At 36.9% G+C, this 18,895-nt stretch overlaps 1 protein-coding gene across 2 annotated transcripts in view; it reads left to right on the top strand.

Moving 5' to 3' along the window:
* The first annotated feature begins 685 nt into the window (after positions 1-685).
* Positions 686-18,895, top strand: part of LOC101890022 (photoreceptor-specific nuclear receptor) — a 41,445-nt gene continuing 23,235 nt past the window's right edge. For both annotated transcript variants that reach the window (XM_020034774.2, XM_020034773.2), the window contains exons 1-2: positions 686-1,568; positions 9,493-9,925. In XM_020034774.2, the coding sequence (XP_019890333.1) occupies positions 1,523-1,568; positions 9,493-9,925 (479 nt within the window). In that variant the 5' untranslated portion in view covers positions 686-1,522. The remainder of the gene's footprint in view (positions 1,569-9,492; positions 9,926-18,895) is intronic.

The following is an 18,895-nucleotide window of genomic DNA, read 5'->3' as shown; positions in this document are numbered from 1 at the left end:
TTTTGTGGCTTGGCTTAAAGAGCAACAACAAAGATGCTTTGTAGAAGATGAGCAACAGCAGCAGCAAACAGTAAAAACCCCAATCCTCTGCAATCAAGAAGGACGAATCAAAGCAAGTACCAGCAGAAGACTTTGCTGGAGTATTCGTCTTGCTGGTTGTTGTTGCTGGTGTGTTGGATTTTTATGATAAAGTGGGTGGTGCCAGGATTGTCTCCCCTCTCACAAGGGGTTCAACCTTCTCATGTTGGTGCTGCTGTTGTGAAATGTTTGCTGTTTTGTGTCATTGTTGTGAGTTGTAAAGTGGGTGGTTGGTTGGTTGGCTGGTGTGGGTGGGTGGGTGTTTGTGGTTGGCACATTGGTGGTGTTGGTCGAGGACTGATTTGGTTGGTGCTTGTTGATGGTCCATAAATGGTGTCGTCTGCGGCACACACACAGACACTGGGCCAGACAGACGCCCATGCAAACATTAAAATATGAATCACAATATCTTTGATGCTCAATACCAACAATAGCAGCAGCAACAACAACGACAAGGACTTAATACAATGTGAAGGATGGCAGCGACGTCAACAACTACCATGCTGACGATGATGATGCTGATGAGGCTGATGACGACAACTTTACTTGTGCTGTGCTCTTTGCTCGTTTCTGATTGCGGGTTAACATAAATTCTCACATGGATACATCACACGCACACATACAGACACTGGCACTTGAACATTGTTTTTGTTGTTGTTAAGGGTTGGTTTACATTTCCATTTTGATGTGGACCCACAAAGAAAGCCCAACAACATTCCAAATCCTCCAAGCTTCTGTCCCGGAATTGCTCGGCATGCCATCCTCTGTGAGAGTGTTTGAGTGTATGTGTGTGTGTGACGTGCGTGATGGCATCGTGTACTGTGATGTTGTGATAAATCTTAGATCGTACATCGAAACTTTAACATCGCGGATTCACATTTAACCTGTCGTTCGGTCGGTCGGTCATTCACTATCCGGCCCTCTTCTGTGCATCGTGTTGTGACAAAGCTGTGCAAAACCACTCACCAGCTACCAGCCAGCCAGCCAACAAGGAATTTTCACAACAAAAGTGCTGCCGAACCAAACCGAGCAGGCAGACTAATTAAAAAATAAATTCAAAAATTAAAAATTGAAGTGAATTATTTTCACAAAACCCCAACTACACACACACACACAAACAACAAAAGCAGACAACCAACCAACCAGCCAACCACCAAACAATTAATCACTTTCGTTCGGAATTAATCCTTTTGCCGTTAGCGGAAAGTGTATGCAAAGGTTCCGGGATCCTGTGTGATTCGGTATACAGAATTGTTTGAAAATTAAAGTAAAATTCACAAAATAAAAGGAATTTAAAGAAATTTGAAGCAAAAATTGAATTTTAAAAGAAAAGAAGTAATGTTCGAAATAAATTGTGCAAAAGTGTGTGTAAGTGTTTGAGTCAATACGTTGTAAAACATTTAATTGAAAATTGTGAAAAAACCCCTCGGATTTGACAACTAATATGAATAAAGAGGACACCGTGACAATATCACGTCCTTTAGCTCAAGGTAAATAATTGTGGAAAGGTGAAATGATTGTGAAATATGTTTGGTTGGAGGAAAAGACAAATGCCGGCGGAAAATTGAGTTTTCCCAGGACAAAGATGTGTTCCACCTATCGTGATTTTTCTAAAAATAATTTTCATGGACCATTCACCAATAATCTTAATATTTTTTATATGAGTTTATAATAATTTCTTGGGAATATATTTTGAAGGGCCAAAAAGACTACCAATTGTGGAATTTTGAAACAAAAAAATTAAGAATCAGCAGACCCATACTCTTTTTAAAAATATTTTTTAAGAACCTACAGTTTTATAATCATGGACTTTTAAAGAATCATTTTTCAAGGACCAACATATCAATATTTTTGAATTTTTAAAGAATAATTTTAGGTACCGTGGACTTTTAAAGAATTTCTTTACAAGGACCAACAGACTAATAATCTAAGATTTTTAAATAATTTTTTCAAGGACCACCGGATCAAAGCACTAATAGACCAATGACTAACAAATCAATAATCGCGTATTTAAAAAAAAAAACATTTTTTCAATGAACGTCATTCCGTTTATTTTGGATTTGTTCGAGAATATTTCTGCCAGAACAAACAGGTCAATAATTATAAAAATTTGAGAAGATTTTTTTTGACTACCAAGAGACCAATAATTGTGGATATTTTTTAAATATTTTTCAAGGATCAAAAGACTATTAATCGTGGTTTCTTTAAAGATATATTTCATGGATTTTTAACGCATATTTTTCATGGACCTACAGGCCAATAGCAATGGATTTTTAAATAACATTTTTAAAGAACAAACAGACCAATAATCATGGATTTTTGAAAAATGTTTTTTTTTTTTAATAATCGGTTTTGTATATTTTTACAAGGACCAACAGGGTAAATTCGTGGAACTTTGAAGAATATTCCTTCAAGGACCTACAAGGCAAAATTGTGGGTTTTTAAAAATATTTTTCTAAGGATGAACCGATAATGGTGTATTTTTTAAAAATATTTTTCAAGGGCCCAGAGACCTACAATTTAGGGTTTTCAAAAATACATATTTTCAAGGATCAACAGACAGAAAACCGCGAATTTAAATAAAATATTTTTTCAAAGACCAAGAGCGCAATAATCGGGGATTTTTAAAAAATATTTTTCCGAGAAAAAAATACCAATATGGAATTTAAAAGAAAATTTCAAGGACAAACATTCATGGATTTTTAGATAATATTTTTTTCAAGGACCAACAGACCAATAATGATGTATTTTTCAAGTATTTTTAAGAATCGATTAAAGAACAAGAGACCAATAATCCTGAATTTTTAAAGAATATTTTTTCCAGGACGAAACTTCTAAAAACCTTGTAAATGGGGATTTTTAAAGGATGTTTTTCAAGGACATTCAAACTAATTTTGAAGAAGCTTCAATGGCCCAATTATCTTGATTTTTTTATAGAAAATCTTCTCAAGGAACAATTGATAAAAAATCACGGACCTTTCTGCAATGTTTTTTGTGTATTTTTTAAAAATATTTTTCAAGGACCTAGATGCTTATAAACATGACTTTTGAAATAATATTTATTTCATAAACTAACAGGGATTTTCAATGAATATTTTTTCAACGCCCAACAGATCAATAATCGACGACTTTTTAAAGAATATTTTTAAAGGATCAACGGAATAATAATGACGGATTTGTAAAGGATGTCTTTCAAGGATCAAGAAACCAATCATTTTTATTTTGTTAGTTTTTAATAAGAAAAATGATTCTAATTTATTTTGAAATATCTTCAAACCATCTGCAAACCCAATGATCGTGGATTTCATAAGAATATCTGTTCAAGGACCAGTGGTCCAATAATTTATTAAAGATTTATTTGTCAAAGACCGACATAGCTAATAAACGAGTTTTTTTTTTTTAATGCCAAATTTTCAATTATTTGCCGTGGAAGGTGTTGCCGATAACGAACTCCAAACACCAAGTTTAAGATAATTTTGTTGAAAATCTTAGCTGAAATCATCAAAATACCAAATATTGGGAGTTACCGTTATATGGAAGGAGGTACCGAAGGCGTGGAACTGTACAGGAAATTTTATGTCATAAGAGGCAGTACCCATTGCGAACTCCAAAAAAAAAAAAAAAATGAAACAATTCCGGTGAAAAGTGTCGCCCAAATGATCAAAATACAGAACATCTGGAGGTACAGTTATAGGGGGCTAGATGAAAACTTTGACATATATAGCCAATTATCTGCCAGAGAAGGTGGCGCTTATTACAAACTTCAAATACTAAATTTGAGGTAATTCTATTGAAAAATGTAGGTAAAATATTTAAAATGCCGAAAGTACAGTAATGTGAGGACTATAGAAGAACTTGGACCTATATACACAGATCTATGCAAGGATGTTGCCTACATGCTAGAAACACAAACTGCCAATTTACAGTCAATTCGGATTAAAATTGTGACAAGAGCTTAAGAAGATTTGGCAGAGGTATTTCCGAGCTCTATAAGATATGTGGTACCAAATATCGTTGATGTCGAATGCATATTACGAATGTGAGGGACTTAAACGCCAAATCGGATGAAACATATATATGGGAGCTATAGCTATATCTGAAATTTGATGTACTGCTTATACACTGACTCCGGTAGGATGTACCAAAATTCAGGGCTTTTGGACAGATATTGACCATTTGGTGCACAATTAACCGGAAATCGGTTGAAGTTATACATGGGAGCTATATCTAAATCTCATCCGATTATCAGAAAGAGATTCTATGAAGATCCTAAAAAATAACTATGTGCATAAAGACATAATACCCTTACAACTATCTGGTGTAGGGTATAAGAACCCTCTCATAAAATATCCAAACACTTCTTCCGCCGTCCGTTTTCATTATCATTTTTCCTCATTTTTCCATTTATCAATCAATTTGTGCGTATTGGTCTGGTCCTTTCTTCAGAATTTATAGTTTTTCTATAGACGGTAGACCTTTTAAAGCCCTCTTATATAGAAAACCTTTTAAAACTTTCCTACGGATATAAGACCTTACGAATCCCTTCTGTAGATAAATTATCTTCCATAGCTATTCAATTGGTAGAAGACCTCTTAGAAAACCATTTAAAGTTATTTTGTAGGTAGAAGTCTTTCCAGAGATCTTCTATAGTTTTTCTATAGCCGGAGGACTTTGCCATATGGCTACAGAGGGCATATATCATTTGATACGGTCAAAACGTGCCTAGTTGAAATCACGGTTTTATACCCTAGGTCTCTTTGGACCAGAGATCAGAGTCGATCTAGCGGTCGGTCCACACATTCTGGTATCTGCCCCACAAAGGGTCAAAACTGTAAATAATTACAACTCTTATAAAATGTGATGTAAATGTCCGATTGTCTTCAAATTTCACACATCGTAATATTTATATTAACCCAAAGTCTGGTGTTAAGATGGAATATATCGGTCCACTCCTTCTGGTACTTCCCCCACAAATGGTCGAAATTTTCAAAACAAAAATATTTTTTTCTGCAAAGAAAGAGAAGCAATAATCCGGGTTTGCTCCAACTTTGCAAATCCTAATATTTGCGTCAGTTCTAGGTCAGGTGCAAAAATGGATAATATCGGTCCACTTCATCAAGTGCCTCCCCCACAAAGGGTAAATATTTTGAATGATTACAACTCTTATGAAATGTGAAGCGATAAATATTGGCCAATTCTTTCGGAACCTACTGCACAAGGGGTTAAGCATTTGAATAATCATAACAGAAGTCAAAATATTTTTAAATAATCGAATATTGGCTGAGGGTATACATCTGTCGGCAAAACCCGTCCGATACTTTGTTACTTGTTTTCTAGGAATGCTAGTTCTTTTATAGGGTTTCTAAAAGTCTTCTATAGACAGATGTTCTTCTATAGATATTCTACGGGAAAAAGACTTGATAAGGTTCTCTTATGAATGACAGAAGACCTTCTAAAGGTCATTTAAAGGAGTTTGATAGAAGAGCTTCAGAAGGTCTTCTAGCCATAGAAGAGCTTCAAAAGGTCTTCTAGCCATAGAAGAGCTTAAGAAGGTCTTCTAGCCATAGAAGAGCTTCAGAAGGTCTTCTAGCCATAGAAGAGCTTCAGAAGGTCTTTAAGCCATAGAAGAGCTTTAGAAGGTCTTTAAGCCATAGAAGAGCTTTAGAAGGTCTTCTAGCCGTAGAAGAGCTTTAGAAAGTCCTTTAGCCATAGAAGAGCTTCAGAAGGTCTTCTAGCCATAGAAGAGCTTCAAAAGGTCTTCTAGCCATAGAAGAGCTTCAGGAGATCTTCTATGCATAGAAAAGCTTCAGAAGGTCTTCCAAATAGTCCTTCTGTAGATATTCCATGAACAATGGATTTTTTTATGGATAGAAGGCCTTTTATCGATCAGATACCCTTCAAAGGCCATCAGGGATATAACATCTTCTATAAGTTAAGTGTGTGTATTGTGTTGCCAACTTCTCACAATAAACATATCTCCGAATTAATGTTAAAACGATTTAGTCAGATCCAAGTCCGGGTCCTTAACACGTATCAAATTATTATCTTAACATTGAGATAATTTAACTCCTTCACAAATACCGGACACGTGATGTTATTTACTTTTTCAAAAGGACGTGCCTAATATCCTTGCTTTACAAAAACACCAAAAATACTTTTCGAAAAATTCAGCTTCATTGTCTAGACAGGCGAATAGACTTGATGCCACCTGAGACTTAGAACAGAAAGTTAACCCTTACTTGCTTAGGATACCAAAATCCGGTTTGTGAGTAAATCTAACAAATTTACATAGAATTGAGAGGATTGAGAAACAAAAAGGGGAAAACGTGGGGGAAGTGGAGGGGGGGAAGGGACAGCCCATTCGGTAAAGGGTTTACATTAAATATGCAAAATGTGTTTCACAAACTTCATTTCATTGGCAGTCAGCAATAACTGCGTGAGGGAGGGAGAGAGAGTGAGATTGGGCGACTTGGTGAACATAGGTATAGAATGGGATGGGATAAGGAGAGGAGGAGAAGGAGGGGAGACATAAAAGAGTAATAAAAAAACAATATTATTATAATGTCATTAGTCATCTAATTGAATTAAAATTTGACTCAATCAAGGTTCTTAGTATTCATGGCAGGCATAGAGCGTGCCAAAAAAACGGGTTGGCGGTGCCGCTGCAAATCGGTTTAGATAGAAATTATGTTAACACTTGTATGCATTTCGGGTTACCCCCTCCCCCCTCACAAAAATATATTTTTCAATGAAATCCAGGGGAAGGGTGTTTTGTGGCACATAACCAGATTTGTGTAGAAAATGTTGCAAAACACGACGTGGAGGAAATGAAGGAAGGATATCAATGATATCCTTGTTACAAAAAAAAAACTAAAAAGTCAAATGGGATCTCTCCCACCCCTCTCCCTTTTTGGTTCTGCTCTATCATAAGTTGAAAAAATTAACTTGTGAAAATTCAAACATATGACATTAATCCCGACGGCATTAAACCACAGTTGGTGTTTCATTTTGGCACTCGGGTTCGGAAGGATATGCCAAAGTGGAACAAAAACTGAAAATAGTAGCAGCCGAACGCTAAGCCTACTAGCTGACAGTGCCAGTTGTTGTTGTTATTGTTGTTGTTGTTGCAAAAACATAACTAATGATGGAATGAATGACTGGTAGTTTCCATCAAAGCAAAACAGTTTCCAGGGGTTAAGTGGCATCGCCTGGCAATTTTGTGTGCCGAAGGATGTCTGAGCGTTTTGTTGTTGTTGTTGCTGTTGCTGTTGTAACAATCAAATTAGGGTGTGATGTGAAAACAATTGCCTCTCCGGCGTTCGCCCGGCTCATTCGTTCCCCCTTGGGTAAAATTTTGTTTGTTTGCCGATTTCGTGTGTAATGTGATGGCCTTAATGTTGTCCTAATTGAATGTGTAAATAAATTCTGCAGAAAGGACCAGACCACCACACACAAATTGATTGATAAATGGAAAAAAATGGGACAGACGGTCGTGGAAGAGCTGCTGTGACAAAACAAGTGATTGGCAAATTTTATGACGAGTTCATTTTTTGATTGTGGTCGACCTGGAAAAGCTTCAAAAGGTCTAATATTCACAGAAGAGCTTGAAAAGGTCTTCTGTTCATAAAAGAGCTTAAGAAGGTATTATATTCATAGAAGAGCTTCAGAAAATCTTCTAGCCATAGAAAAGCTTCAGAAAGTCGTCTAGCCATAGAAGAGCTTCAGAAGGCCTTCTAGCCATAGAAGAGCTTTAGAAGGTCTTCTTTACATAGAAGAGCTTCAGAAGGTTTTCTAGCTATAGAAGAGCTTCAGAAGGTCTTCTAGCTATAGAAGAGCTTCAGAAGGTCTTCTAGCTATAGAAGAGCTTCAGAAGGTCTTCTATCAATAGAAGAGCTTCAGAAGGTCTTCTACCCATAAAAGAGCTTCAGAAGGTCTTCTACCCATAAAAGAGCTTCAGAAGGTCTTTTAGCCATAGAAGAGCTTCACAGGGTCTTCTATCCATAGAAGAGCTTCACAGGGTCTTCTATCCATAGAAGATCTTCAGAAGTTCTTCTATCCATAGAAGAGCTTCACAGGGTCTTCTATTCATAGAAGACCTTCAGAAGGTCTTCTATCCACAGAAGAGCTGTAGAAGGTCTCCGGTTCATTGAAAAGCTTCAGAAGGTCTTCTAGCCATAGAAGAGCTTCAGAAGGTCTTCTATCTATAGAAGAGCTTCAGAAGGTCTTCTACCTATAGAAGAGCTTCAGAAGGTCTCCTACCAATAGAAGAGCTTCAAAAGGTCTTCTACCTATAGAAGAGCTTCAGAAGGTCTTCTAGCTATAGAAGGGCTTCAGAAGGTCTTCTAGCTATAGAATGGCTTCAGAAGGTCTTCGAGCTATAGAAGGGCTTCAGAAGGTCTTCGAGCTATAGAAGGGCTTCAGAAGGTCTTCGAGCTATAGAAGGGCTTCAGAAGGTCTTCGAGCTGTAGAAGAGCTTCAGAAGATCTTCTAGCTATAGAAGAGCTTCAGAAGATCTTCTAGCTATAGAAGAGCTTCAGAAGATCTTCTAGCTATAGAAGAGCTTCAGAAGATCTTCTAGCTATAGAAGAGCTTCAGAAGATCTTCTAGCTATAGAAGAGCTTCAGAAGATATTCTAGCTATAGAAGAGCTTCAGAAGATATTCTAGCTATAGAAGAGCTTCAGAAGATCTTCTAGCTATAGAAGAGCTTTCGAAGATCTTCTAGCTATAGAAGAGCTTTCGAAGGTCTTCTAGCTATAGAAGAGCTTTCGAAGGTCTTCTAGCTATAGAAGAGCTTTCGAAGGTCTTCTGAAGCTCTTTTATAAATAGGTCTTCTATTTATAGAAAAGATTCGGAAGGCATTCTATTCTAGAAGACCTTTTAAAGCTAAAGATTTCCTTTGAAAAAGGAATTTCCTTTATCTTTAGAAGACCACTGGATGATCTTCATTCCATAGAAGATTCCCTACAAATCTCAGTTTCTTCTTTAGTCCTTTATTGGAAAGCCATGCTACAAATCCAACAACAAAAACAATTATGCCCACATTTTGTTGTACAACACCAGGCCAGGCGTCAAAATAATAGTTTCTTTGATGGTGGTTGGAAAATTATGCTAAGTGAGAATGTCGTGGCCAATAAAAAGGGAAAGCAGGAGGAGGGTGGCTGGCATAAAGAGATATTCGCAAACAAAAATACCAGGAGCCCATTTCGGCAAACAAAGAACAACAACAATAACAATAAAAAGGCGACAGTAATAAAATTCAAATTAACTAAAAAGCCTGCCGATGACGATTTGTCATTTTGGCCTGGTTGACAAAAGGCGACGACGTCGGCTGCTGGCTGCTCTCTTTTTGAATAACCAACAAAAATAAAAATTGCTACATATTTTCTAAATGTCTTTTGGCCTTTTAATTTCAGATATGCCACCAAATCCCAGCAGATTATGTTGTACACCGCCTCAGAGTCGTTTGATGCCACCATGGAATCACCACACCGCCGCTGTGGCAGCCGCTGCTGCAGCAGCAGCCTCAGCTGTGTCAAATGCAAATGATACAACAGCAGTAGCATCGAATTTGGGTGGCAGATCCACAACAACAACACCGGCCTCATCGGCACCACCACCCTCATCGTCGGGATCGTCGTCATCGATGCCGCCCACCTCCACAGCGGCGGCCGTTGCCGCAGCAAATGAAGCAACCTGCCTAACTGTGCCTCGCCAAAAAGTTCAAAATCTCGGTCTCATCTGCGTTGTGTGCGGCGACACCAGTTCGGGCAAACATTACGGCATTCTGGCCTGTAATGGCTGTTCGGGATTTTTCAAGCGTAGTGTGCGTCGCAAACTTATTTACAGGTTGGTATTGAATTGAGTTTGGTTTCTGTTTTTTGTTTTATTTCTCGAACGAACGAAAGCGAGTTGGAGGAACACATGGGTCCAAAGGAGGACTGTTTTGCATATTTTTGCCACCACTTAGACAAATTAAATTTTTGCCGGGGATTATTCAATTGAAAAATCACTTTCTTTCGGCTGTTGGTATTTTGCTGCCTGACGCCAGTGGCAGTCGGCATTCCAAAGTCAGAAATAATATGTTAATGTAATGCTTTGGAGGAAGAAGGTTTTTTGTAGCAATTTTGTCGGTTTTTTATTCGGGAGAGAACGAATTAATTTTAAGTTTTGAGATTAGGAATTAAAAACGCATGAATCACGTGCAGAGGCTCTGCGGCTCGGGATCTGGGAAAGAACTCAAAGGACATGTAGAGTGCTAAGAAAGGCATTTGTATGCAGATTTTTGGTAATGATCAATGAAAAGCTGCGAACGAAGTCAAAAACACGGAGTTGCAAAAAAAAAAAAAAAATCAAGTTCTGCGATTTTTTAAAAATATTTTATTGACATGTATTTTTGAAGATGTTGAAACGTGCGTTCTAGAAAATGGATTTAAAAAGATAGGGTCGGACTTTTTTTGAAAGGTTTGAATTTAAAGAAACAACAGGACAGAAAAATATCATAATATAAATATAAAGCAAAAAAAAAAGTTAAAAAGCAGTAAGTTCGGCCGGGCCGAACTTTGAATACCCTCAACCGTTTGGAATGAAATTAAAAATAAAATCCTTAAAAAAATCTGTTAGAATTTTAAAAATACCGAATATAGCCGTTATATTGGTGTCTATACGACGTGGACCCACACAGGCATTGTTTGTCATAAATCACTACCAAATTCAAATTCGGAACTTGAAATAAACGGTGAATAATGTAGATAAAATCATCAAAATATCGTATATAGGGAGGTACCGTTATATCGGAGCTGTGCGAAGACCTGGACCAGAATAGACAATTTTCTATCATAAGCTGTAGCATTCATTACGAACTTCAAATGCGACATTTCAAACAATTTCGGTGAGTATTGTACCTAAACTCGTCAAAATACCGAATATAGGGAGGTACTGGTATATGGGGCCTATACAAAGACCTGGACCTGCATAGACAATTTTCTGTCACAGACTGTAGTTTCCATTACGAACTCTAAATGCGTAATTTTGAAAATTCCGGTGCATAATGACGCTAAAATCACCAAAATACCGAATATAGGGAGGTACCGTTATATGGAGCTATACGAAGACGTGGAATTTTCTGTTTTAGGCTGTAGTATCCATTTCGAACATCAAATACCAAATTTGAAACTATTCCGGTGAATAATGTCGCTAAAATCATTAAAATACCGAATATCAAGAGGTACCGTTATATGGGGGCTATACGAAGACGTGGACCTACATGACCCATTTTCAATATCAAAAGTTCTGCAGACATAATACACATTTGAGTAAAATGTTATCAACCTTCATCATTTCGTTCGGGAGCTAGAGTGATTTCCACAGACGGACGGACGGACATCGCTTACTCGACATAGAATTTTATGCTGATCAAGGTGTTACAAAGGGAATGATAAACTTAATATATCCCCCATACTATGGTGGAGGGTATAACAAGTTAAAAGTATCAGACGGTTTTGCTGACAGATCTAAACCCTCAGTCAATGTCCGATTTTTATACCTGTCCGTCTGTGGAAATAAATCTAGCTTCCGAACGAAATGAAGTAAGTTGATAAAAATTTACTCAAATGTGTATTATGTCTGCAGGACTTTTGGTATTGAATATGGGCCATGTAGGTCCACGTTTTCATATAGCTCCCATATAACGGTACCTCCCAATATTCCGCATTTTGATGATATTAACTACATTATTCAAGGGAATTGTTTTAAATTTGGTATTTGAATTTCATAATGAATACCACAGCCTATGACAGAAAATTGTCTGTGCAGGTCCACGTCTTCGTATAGCCCCCATATAACGGTACCCCCGATATTCGGTATTTTGATGATTTTAGCGACATTAATTACCGGAATTATTTAAAATTTTGTATTTGAAGTTCGTAATGGATACTACAGCCTATGCCAGAAAATTGTCTGTGCAGTCTTATGACAAAAGTTGCGTATGCAGGTCCACGTCGTCGTATAGACCCTACATTCGGTATTTTTTTTAGATTTTAACAGAATTTTTAATGGATTTTAGTTTTTTGAAAATTGCCAATTTTGTACCAAATGATGGAGGGTATTCAAAGTTCTGCCCGGCCGAACTTACAGCTTTTTTACTTGTTTAAATATATTATGAATTTTATTTTTCATGACCCTCAATGGTAGTAGTTTCCGAAGGAATGGACCAATATTGTCCATTTCGTATCGGACCTAATTATCTATGATATAAATATTGCGATGTGCCAGGATTTAGACTATATCGACTACTTCCTTTACTTTATATTCATGAAGCTCACAAAACGTGAAATTAACATCCGATTCCAATCAGATCATTGGAACATCTCAATATTTCTATCAACACAAGATGTCGTTAAGAGATGGTAGAGATCGGACCATTTCTTCTGGTACTTCCCCCACAAAGATTACAAGTTTGGAATAACCAAAATGATTATAAAATCCGAAATAAGCATCCGGTTCTCTTCATATTTCACTATCTACTAACACAAGATCTGCTGTGAAGATGGATTATATCGGTTCACTCCCTGTGGTACCTCCCTCACAAAGGGTCAACATTTTGAATATTCAATTCTATTTACATTTCAATATTCCCGTCAACACAAGATCTGTTATAAAGATGGCAAAGATCGGACCATTTTCTGGTACCTCCCCCACAAAGGGGCAAAATTTGAATAATTATATCTCTCATAAAATGTGAAGTAAGCATCCAACTCTGTCTCTCTCTCTTTCTCTCTCTCTCTCTCTATTAACACAATATCTGGTGTGAAGATGAGATATATCGATCTACTCCTTCTAGTATCTCCTTCACAGAGGGATTAATCCAAATGCCCTAGAAATTCGAAAAAATAACGTCCGATTCTTTTCAAACTTCACACATCTCAATATTTCTACTTACACAAGATATGGTGTGAAGATGATAGTTTTCGGCCTACTCCTTGTGGAACCTCCCCCACAAACGATCACAATTTTAAATTCTTAAATCTCCCATAATTTGCGAAACAAGTCAGCGAATCTATTCAAGTCTGGTATATCTTAATATTTCTCTCAACAAGAGATCTGATGTATGATACGGACTCTGTAGCCATATGGCTGAGCGTATAAAAAAGGTAAATATAATTATACCCTACATCACAAGGTGGTCAGGGTATTATGTCTTTGTGCATTTGTTTGTAACAGGCAAAAGGAAATGAGATAGACCCATAGTTACTTTTGATGATCTGCATAGAATCACATTCTGAGTCGATTTATGCATGTCCGTCCGTCTGTCTGTCCGTCTGTCCATGTATTTTTGTAAACAAAGTACAGGTCGCATTTATTGCCCGATCCAGATGAAATCTTGCAAAGATCTTTTGTTTGGCCCAAGGTCGAACCCTATTGAAATTGGAGATAATCAGTAAAAATTTAGATATGCACCAAACGTGTAATATCAGTCCGAATAGTATGGAATTTTGCACATACAACCAAATTAGGCCTAAAAATAAGTATGCCAAATTTGATCAAAATCGGTTCAGATATAGCTATAGCTCCTATATATATGTTTCATCCGAATTGTTATTTTTGTCCTCCGCAGCCGTAATATGCACTCTGTAACAACATTATTTGGGGAAATATATCAAATACAGCTCAGAAATACATTTGCCAAATTTTATCGAGATCAGAGTTCAGATTTGTATATAGCTCCCATATATAAGTTCGTCCGATTTACCTTTTATTGTGCACCAAACGTCTAATATTTGCCCAAATGGGATGAAATTTGGCACTTACGACCGAATTGAGTCCAGAAGCTATTATGTCAAATTTGGTGAAGATCGGTTAAGATATAGCTATAGCTCCCATATATATTGTTCATCCGATTTCTACTATGTGTTACCCACAGCCGTAATATGCACTCCGTAACAACGATATTTCAGGAAATATATCATACACACCTCAGAAATATATTTGCAAAATTTTTTCGAGATCGGTTCCGATTTGGATGTAGCTCCTAAATATATCTTTGGTCCTTTGAACTTTAAATTATAATTATAATCATAGCGTGTCTGATTGAGTTCTCCCATAAAAACTTTTAATTGTTACGTGGAGCTCTACTAAATTAACAGAGTGGTGTAGGGTCGGACGGGGCCGACTTTAGGACTTTCTTTACTGGTTTTATTATTCAAGTTTCGCATTTGAATATTGTAATGGTTTATGGCAAAAGTTTCCTATGCAGGTCCACGTTGTCGGATTTTATTTTTTGCCAAAATCGTTCCAAATGCTAGAGGGTATTCAAACTTCGGGCCGGTCCGAACTTGCAGCTTTCTTACTTGTTTTTTTATCTGGGAGAATCCCAAGGAGTTATTTAAAAAAAAAATAGCTGCTATGACAAAAAACTTTTTTTATGCTTTTTTACTTTCTTTCAGAAACCTAGGAATTCCCTGCCTTACCCTCTGGTAAACATTACCATCGTTCACCACTAATAAACAAACCTCGTTTTTATAAAAACAACAATAATGGGATTCAGTATGACTATTTTGCAGCAACAAAATACTACGGTATTCGAAAAATTGCTAACACTGTTCTGTTAAAAAAATTTTCGGAATTTTTTTTAAATGAATCTTTTTAACATTTTTTTAAATGTTTTTTTTTTTTTGTCTGAAATTCCTTAATAAATAGTCCCAAAAAATCCACGACTTGTGGCCGGTTGGCAATTTAAATTCCCCATCAAAATTGTTGCATAAATAATAATATTTTTCAAATTTCTGTTCCTTTTCTTCTTCTTTATGGTAATCCACAATTTTGAATCAATGCACATTTTGGTTTGATGGTATTGAACTCAAAAAGTCATTAAATCAAAAAGAAAATATCCCATTCAGTATTTAAAACTTATAAGCCCAACATTATCCTTCTACAAACACAAACACCCACCCCCAACCCCCCGACTGTGTGCCTTGCCAAAGCAATAAAACAATAAAGAAAACTCAGAATAACAACAAGAAAATAAATAAAATCATAGGCAGAGGGAAAAAATAACAATAACACGAATGAGAAAAAAAAATAAATCGATTTTCGAACTTCTTTTCTAATAAAATTCCTTTGCCAGCCACGATGGTGAAAGGGATGATTGGAAGGAGGTAATGTGGAGTGGGGTGGATGTTTGTCAAAAGGGGAGTTGCTTTACAAATTGCTAAGGCAAAAGCTGCTTAAGCCAAAGACAGCAAAGTTTTAGCCATTGAACCAGACCATGCGCCATCATCATCATTGTCGTCATCAAACGTTGGGGTATAAATCCGAACGCAAAATGGTGGAGCAATGGAATCCTTTTGGAGAGGCTTTTATGGTTTCTGTTTGCCATTGATTTGGGGGGGGGGGGGGGAGACTGAAAAAAAAAATCCTTTAGATTGTGAAATGAATATTAAGGCGGGAAAGTTGGGGTATTCAATACAGGGTGAGATAAAAAAAACTGCAACAAAGTCAAACGCCATGATTTTTACATTTTTTTAAAATTTTATTAAACGAAAGCAAAAAATGTCGGAAACAGCATCAAATTTTAGAATAAGTTTAGATTTGTCCGAATTGGTCAGATTTGGTGCGAAATATGGCCTCCAAACGGCCAATGAAACCGTCACACGCTGCCTGAATGTTGCTCTGCGTTATTTTGGTACATTCCCGGCGAAGCGCTTGCTTGAGGTGATCGACACTTTGGTATTTTTTAGTGCCAACCTTCCTTTCCAAAATACTCCAGACACAATAGTCCAACGGACGGATTGGTATCAGGAGATTTTGGTGGTCATTGTACGCTGGAAATTAAGCGAGGAACCTCATTTTGTAACCATTATTGGGTGGCGCGTGCTGAGTGCAATGGTGCGATGGTCCTGTTGGAATGTCTAAGGTCTGCCAACAAAATGTTTGGGAGCCCAAGGCTTTAATACACCCTCCAGAATATTTTGGCGATAATATTCGGCATTTATTCTGATGCCACGGTCGAATAATACGAGCAGAGAGCGCCCATCAGCTGTTATGGCTGCCCACACCATCACCATGGCCGGCGCTTGAGTTCTGGTGGCCAACCGAAGGTGCACATTTTCAGCCGACCTCTTTGGCAAGCAAACACGATCATTTTGTTTGTTTACAAACTGCTGGACAACGAATGTTTTCTCATCGGAGAAAACCAAATTCGGGAGATCAAAACTTTCAGCCAATCGAAGCAACTCTTTAGCTATTTTGAGTCTATTTTCTTTCTGGTGCGGTGTAAGTTCGTGCACTTTTTGGAATTTCAATGACCTTATCCCGAGCTCATTTTTTAATATTTGCCGAATGGAAGATTGCGATATGTTCAGATCACGAGCCATTTTTCGACCACCGCGACGCGGGATTCTATCAAGTCGCTTCTTTATTTTTCGAACCATTTCTGCTGATTTTGCGGTTCGCCTTCCGTCTACTTCCTTGACGTCGGGGTACGCTACCACGGTAACGAGCGATGGTCCGATACACAAAAGATTTATTCACATTTAAATGTTGGAGTCCTCTAACGATAGCCATTTGGGGTTTTCCAGCCAAATATAAAGAGATCACACTATCCCGCTTGAATTCCATCACGAATAACTTTTTTTCTGGAAAATTCTCACCAAAATGCTTTTGTACGCTTGTAAACAATATAATGAGCTGTCACTGGAATAATTTTAACAGCTGTCGGACGAGTGGCTTAGAAGTCTGACAGCAGGCTGAAGTTGGTTGCAGTTTTTTTTCGTCTCACCCTGTATTTGCAATGCATTTCCAATACGGCTACCATTTTGAGATATTGGTATATCATGGAGATGTTACAGTGTGGCGCCCTATGTTTTTTCCTTCCCCTCCCAGAAATCTGGACAAAAAGTTAGAAATTGAATATAAACCCCCCCCCCCCCCCCCCCCCAAAGCATAGCATCACACAACATGAAATGTGCTACAATTTACTGGGTACATCAGAGGCAAAACTCCCCACCTCCCTCTCTCTCTCTCTTCTGTCGTACAGAAATCCAACAGCTTCATCATCATTGTCATCCTCGGCATAGACTCTACTTCACTTCGCTTTGCGTGCGTGCTGAGCCCTTAAGTTTATTTCTGGCCAGGATTATGGGTATTTTTGGGCCTCCGGTACTTAACTCCCCCCACTCTCATTGTCTCAGGCTCATATATGTATGAAGTTTGTGTGTTTGGCAGTGTCATCATGCACACACACACAGAGAATAACGTGATTTACGAAATTTAATGCGGTCACATTTGGCCAAATGTATTCCACTTAAGTTTTATGTCAGTCTCTTTTTGGGTGTCTCTTCTTCTCCCCTGCCCCCCTCCTTGTCTCAGGGGAGCAAGGATAATGATAAAAACATTTTGACGTTTGTGATTTACCGAAGAAAGACCAACAACAGCAACAAAGAAGAAAAAAAAACGCATAATTTCACAAAATAATAAATTTATGTCAATTGTGACGACAAATGGCCAGTTAACGTTGTCACAGATGCAGCCGAAGGTTAACTAAATGCCGAATGGGTGGAAAAAAGTGGATAAAAAACGAGGTTTCCATTTGGTTTTTCTCCCCTCTTTTTTCTTCAGGATCCAAAAAAAAAATGTTTAAAAAAATTACTAGACAATTATGTTAAAAAATAAGCTGGCCAGTAAATATGTTAAACACAAGTTAAGCGCAAATTAACTTTGGGCAAAGATAAATGGAGTCGAAAAAAGGAAGGATGAAACAGAATAAAAACATTTTTTTAAGAATGAAAAAAAAACATTGAAATCTTCAATTGCAAATCTAAAATTATTCGATTTAGAATTATTTAGATATTTAAAAAATTATTTTTAAAAATATATATATTTTTTGGTATTTTTAAATAATTGTTGACAAGTGGAATTGAAGAAGGGTAAAATAAAACAAAAATAAAGAGTGCGAAAAAAAACTTAAATTATTTAATTAAAATATATTTTAAATTATTTAAAAAAAATCATTTTTTGGTATTTAAAAATTATTTTCGATAATATGAAATTAGGCATTGAAAATAAATATTTTTTTTTCAAAATAAAATTTTAAATTAAAATATTTTAAAAGCAAATAATTTGAAAAAAAATTAATTTTGAGATTTAAAAAAAAACAGTAAGGAAAGCTCAAATGTCGGGCGGCGCCGACTATATGATACCCTACACCACTATGCATATTTAGTAGAGCTCTCGTAACAGAAGGGTTTATATCGGTCATTTCTGAGCTCTATGAGATATCTGGTACAAAATATGATTATGGTAGTGTGCATATTTCGAAAATTGGAGATTTAAACACCAAATTGGATGAAACATATATATATGGGAGCTATAGATATATCTGAACCGATTTCCAATAAGTACCGATTTCCAATAAGTAAGTACTTATCTCTATGCTAAATTCGGTCGAAAGTACCAAAATTCACAACATTTGGACTGATATAAGCCATTTGGTGCACAAGAAACCTAAAATCGGATGAAACATATATATGGGAGCTATATCTAAATCTGAACCGAACTTGAAAAAATTTGATCTATGAATTGCTAAGCTGTATCTGATATCTGGTGGTAAATATCAGTCTTGTGGAGTGCATATAACGAATGTAAGGGACTTAAATGCCAAAATCGTATGAAACATATATATGGCAGCTATAGCTATAACTGAACCGATTTTCATCAAATTTGAAGCACATGCTTATAGGTTGATTTCGGTCGGATGTAGCAAAATTCACACCATTTGGACAGATATTAGGCATTTGGTGCACAAGAAACATGTAATCGAAT

This window comes from Musca domestica, unplaced genomic scaffold (assembly GCF_030504385.1).
Source record: "Musca domestica strain aabys unplaced genomic scaffold, Musca_domestica.polishedcontigs.V.1.1 8, whole genome shotgun sequence".
Lineage (NCBI taxonomy): Eukaryota > Metazoa > Arthropoda > Insecta > Diptera > Muscidae > Musca > Musca domestica.
Note: the sequence above shows the minus strand (reverse complement) of the source record. Positions and strands in the feature narration are given on the sequence as shown.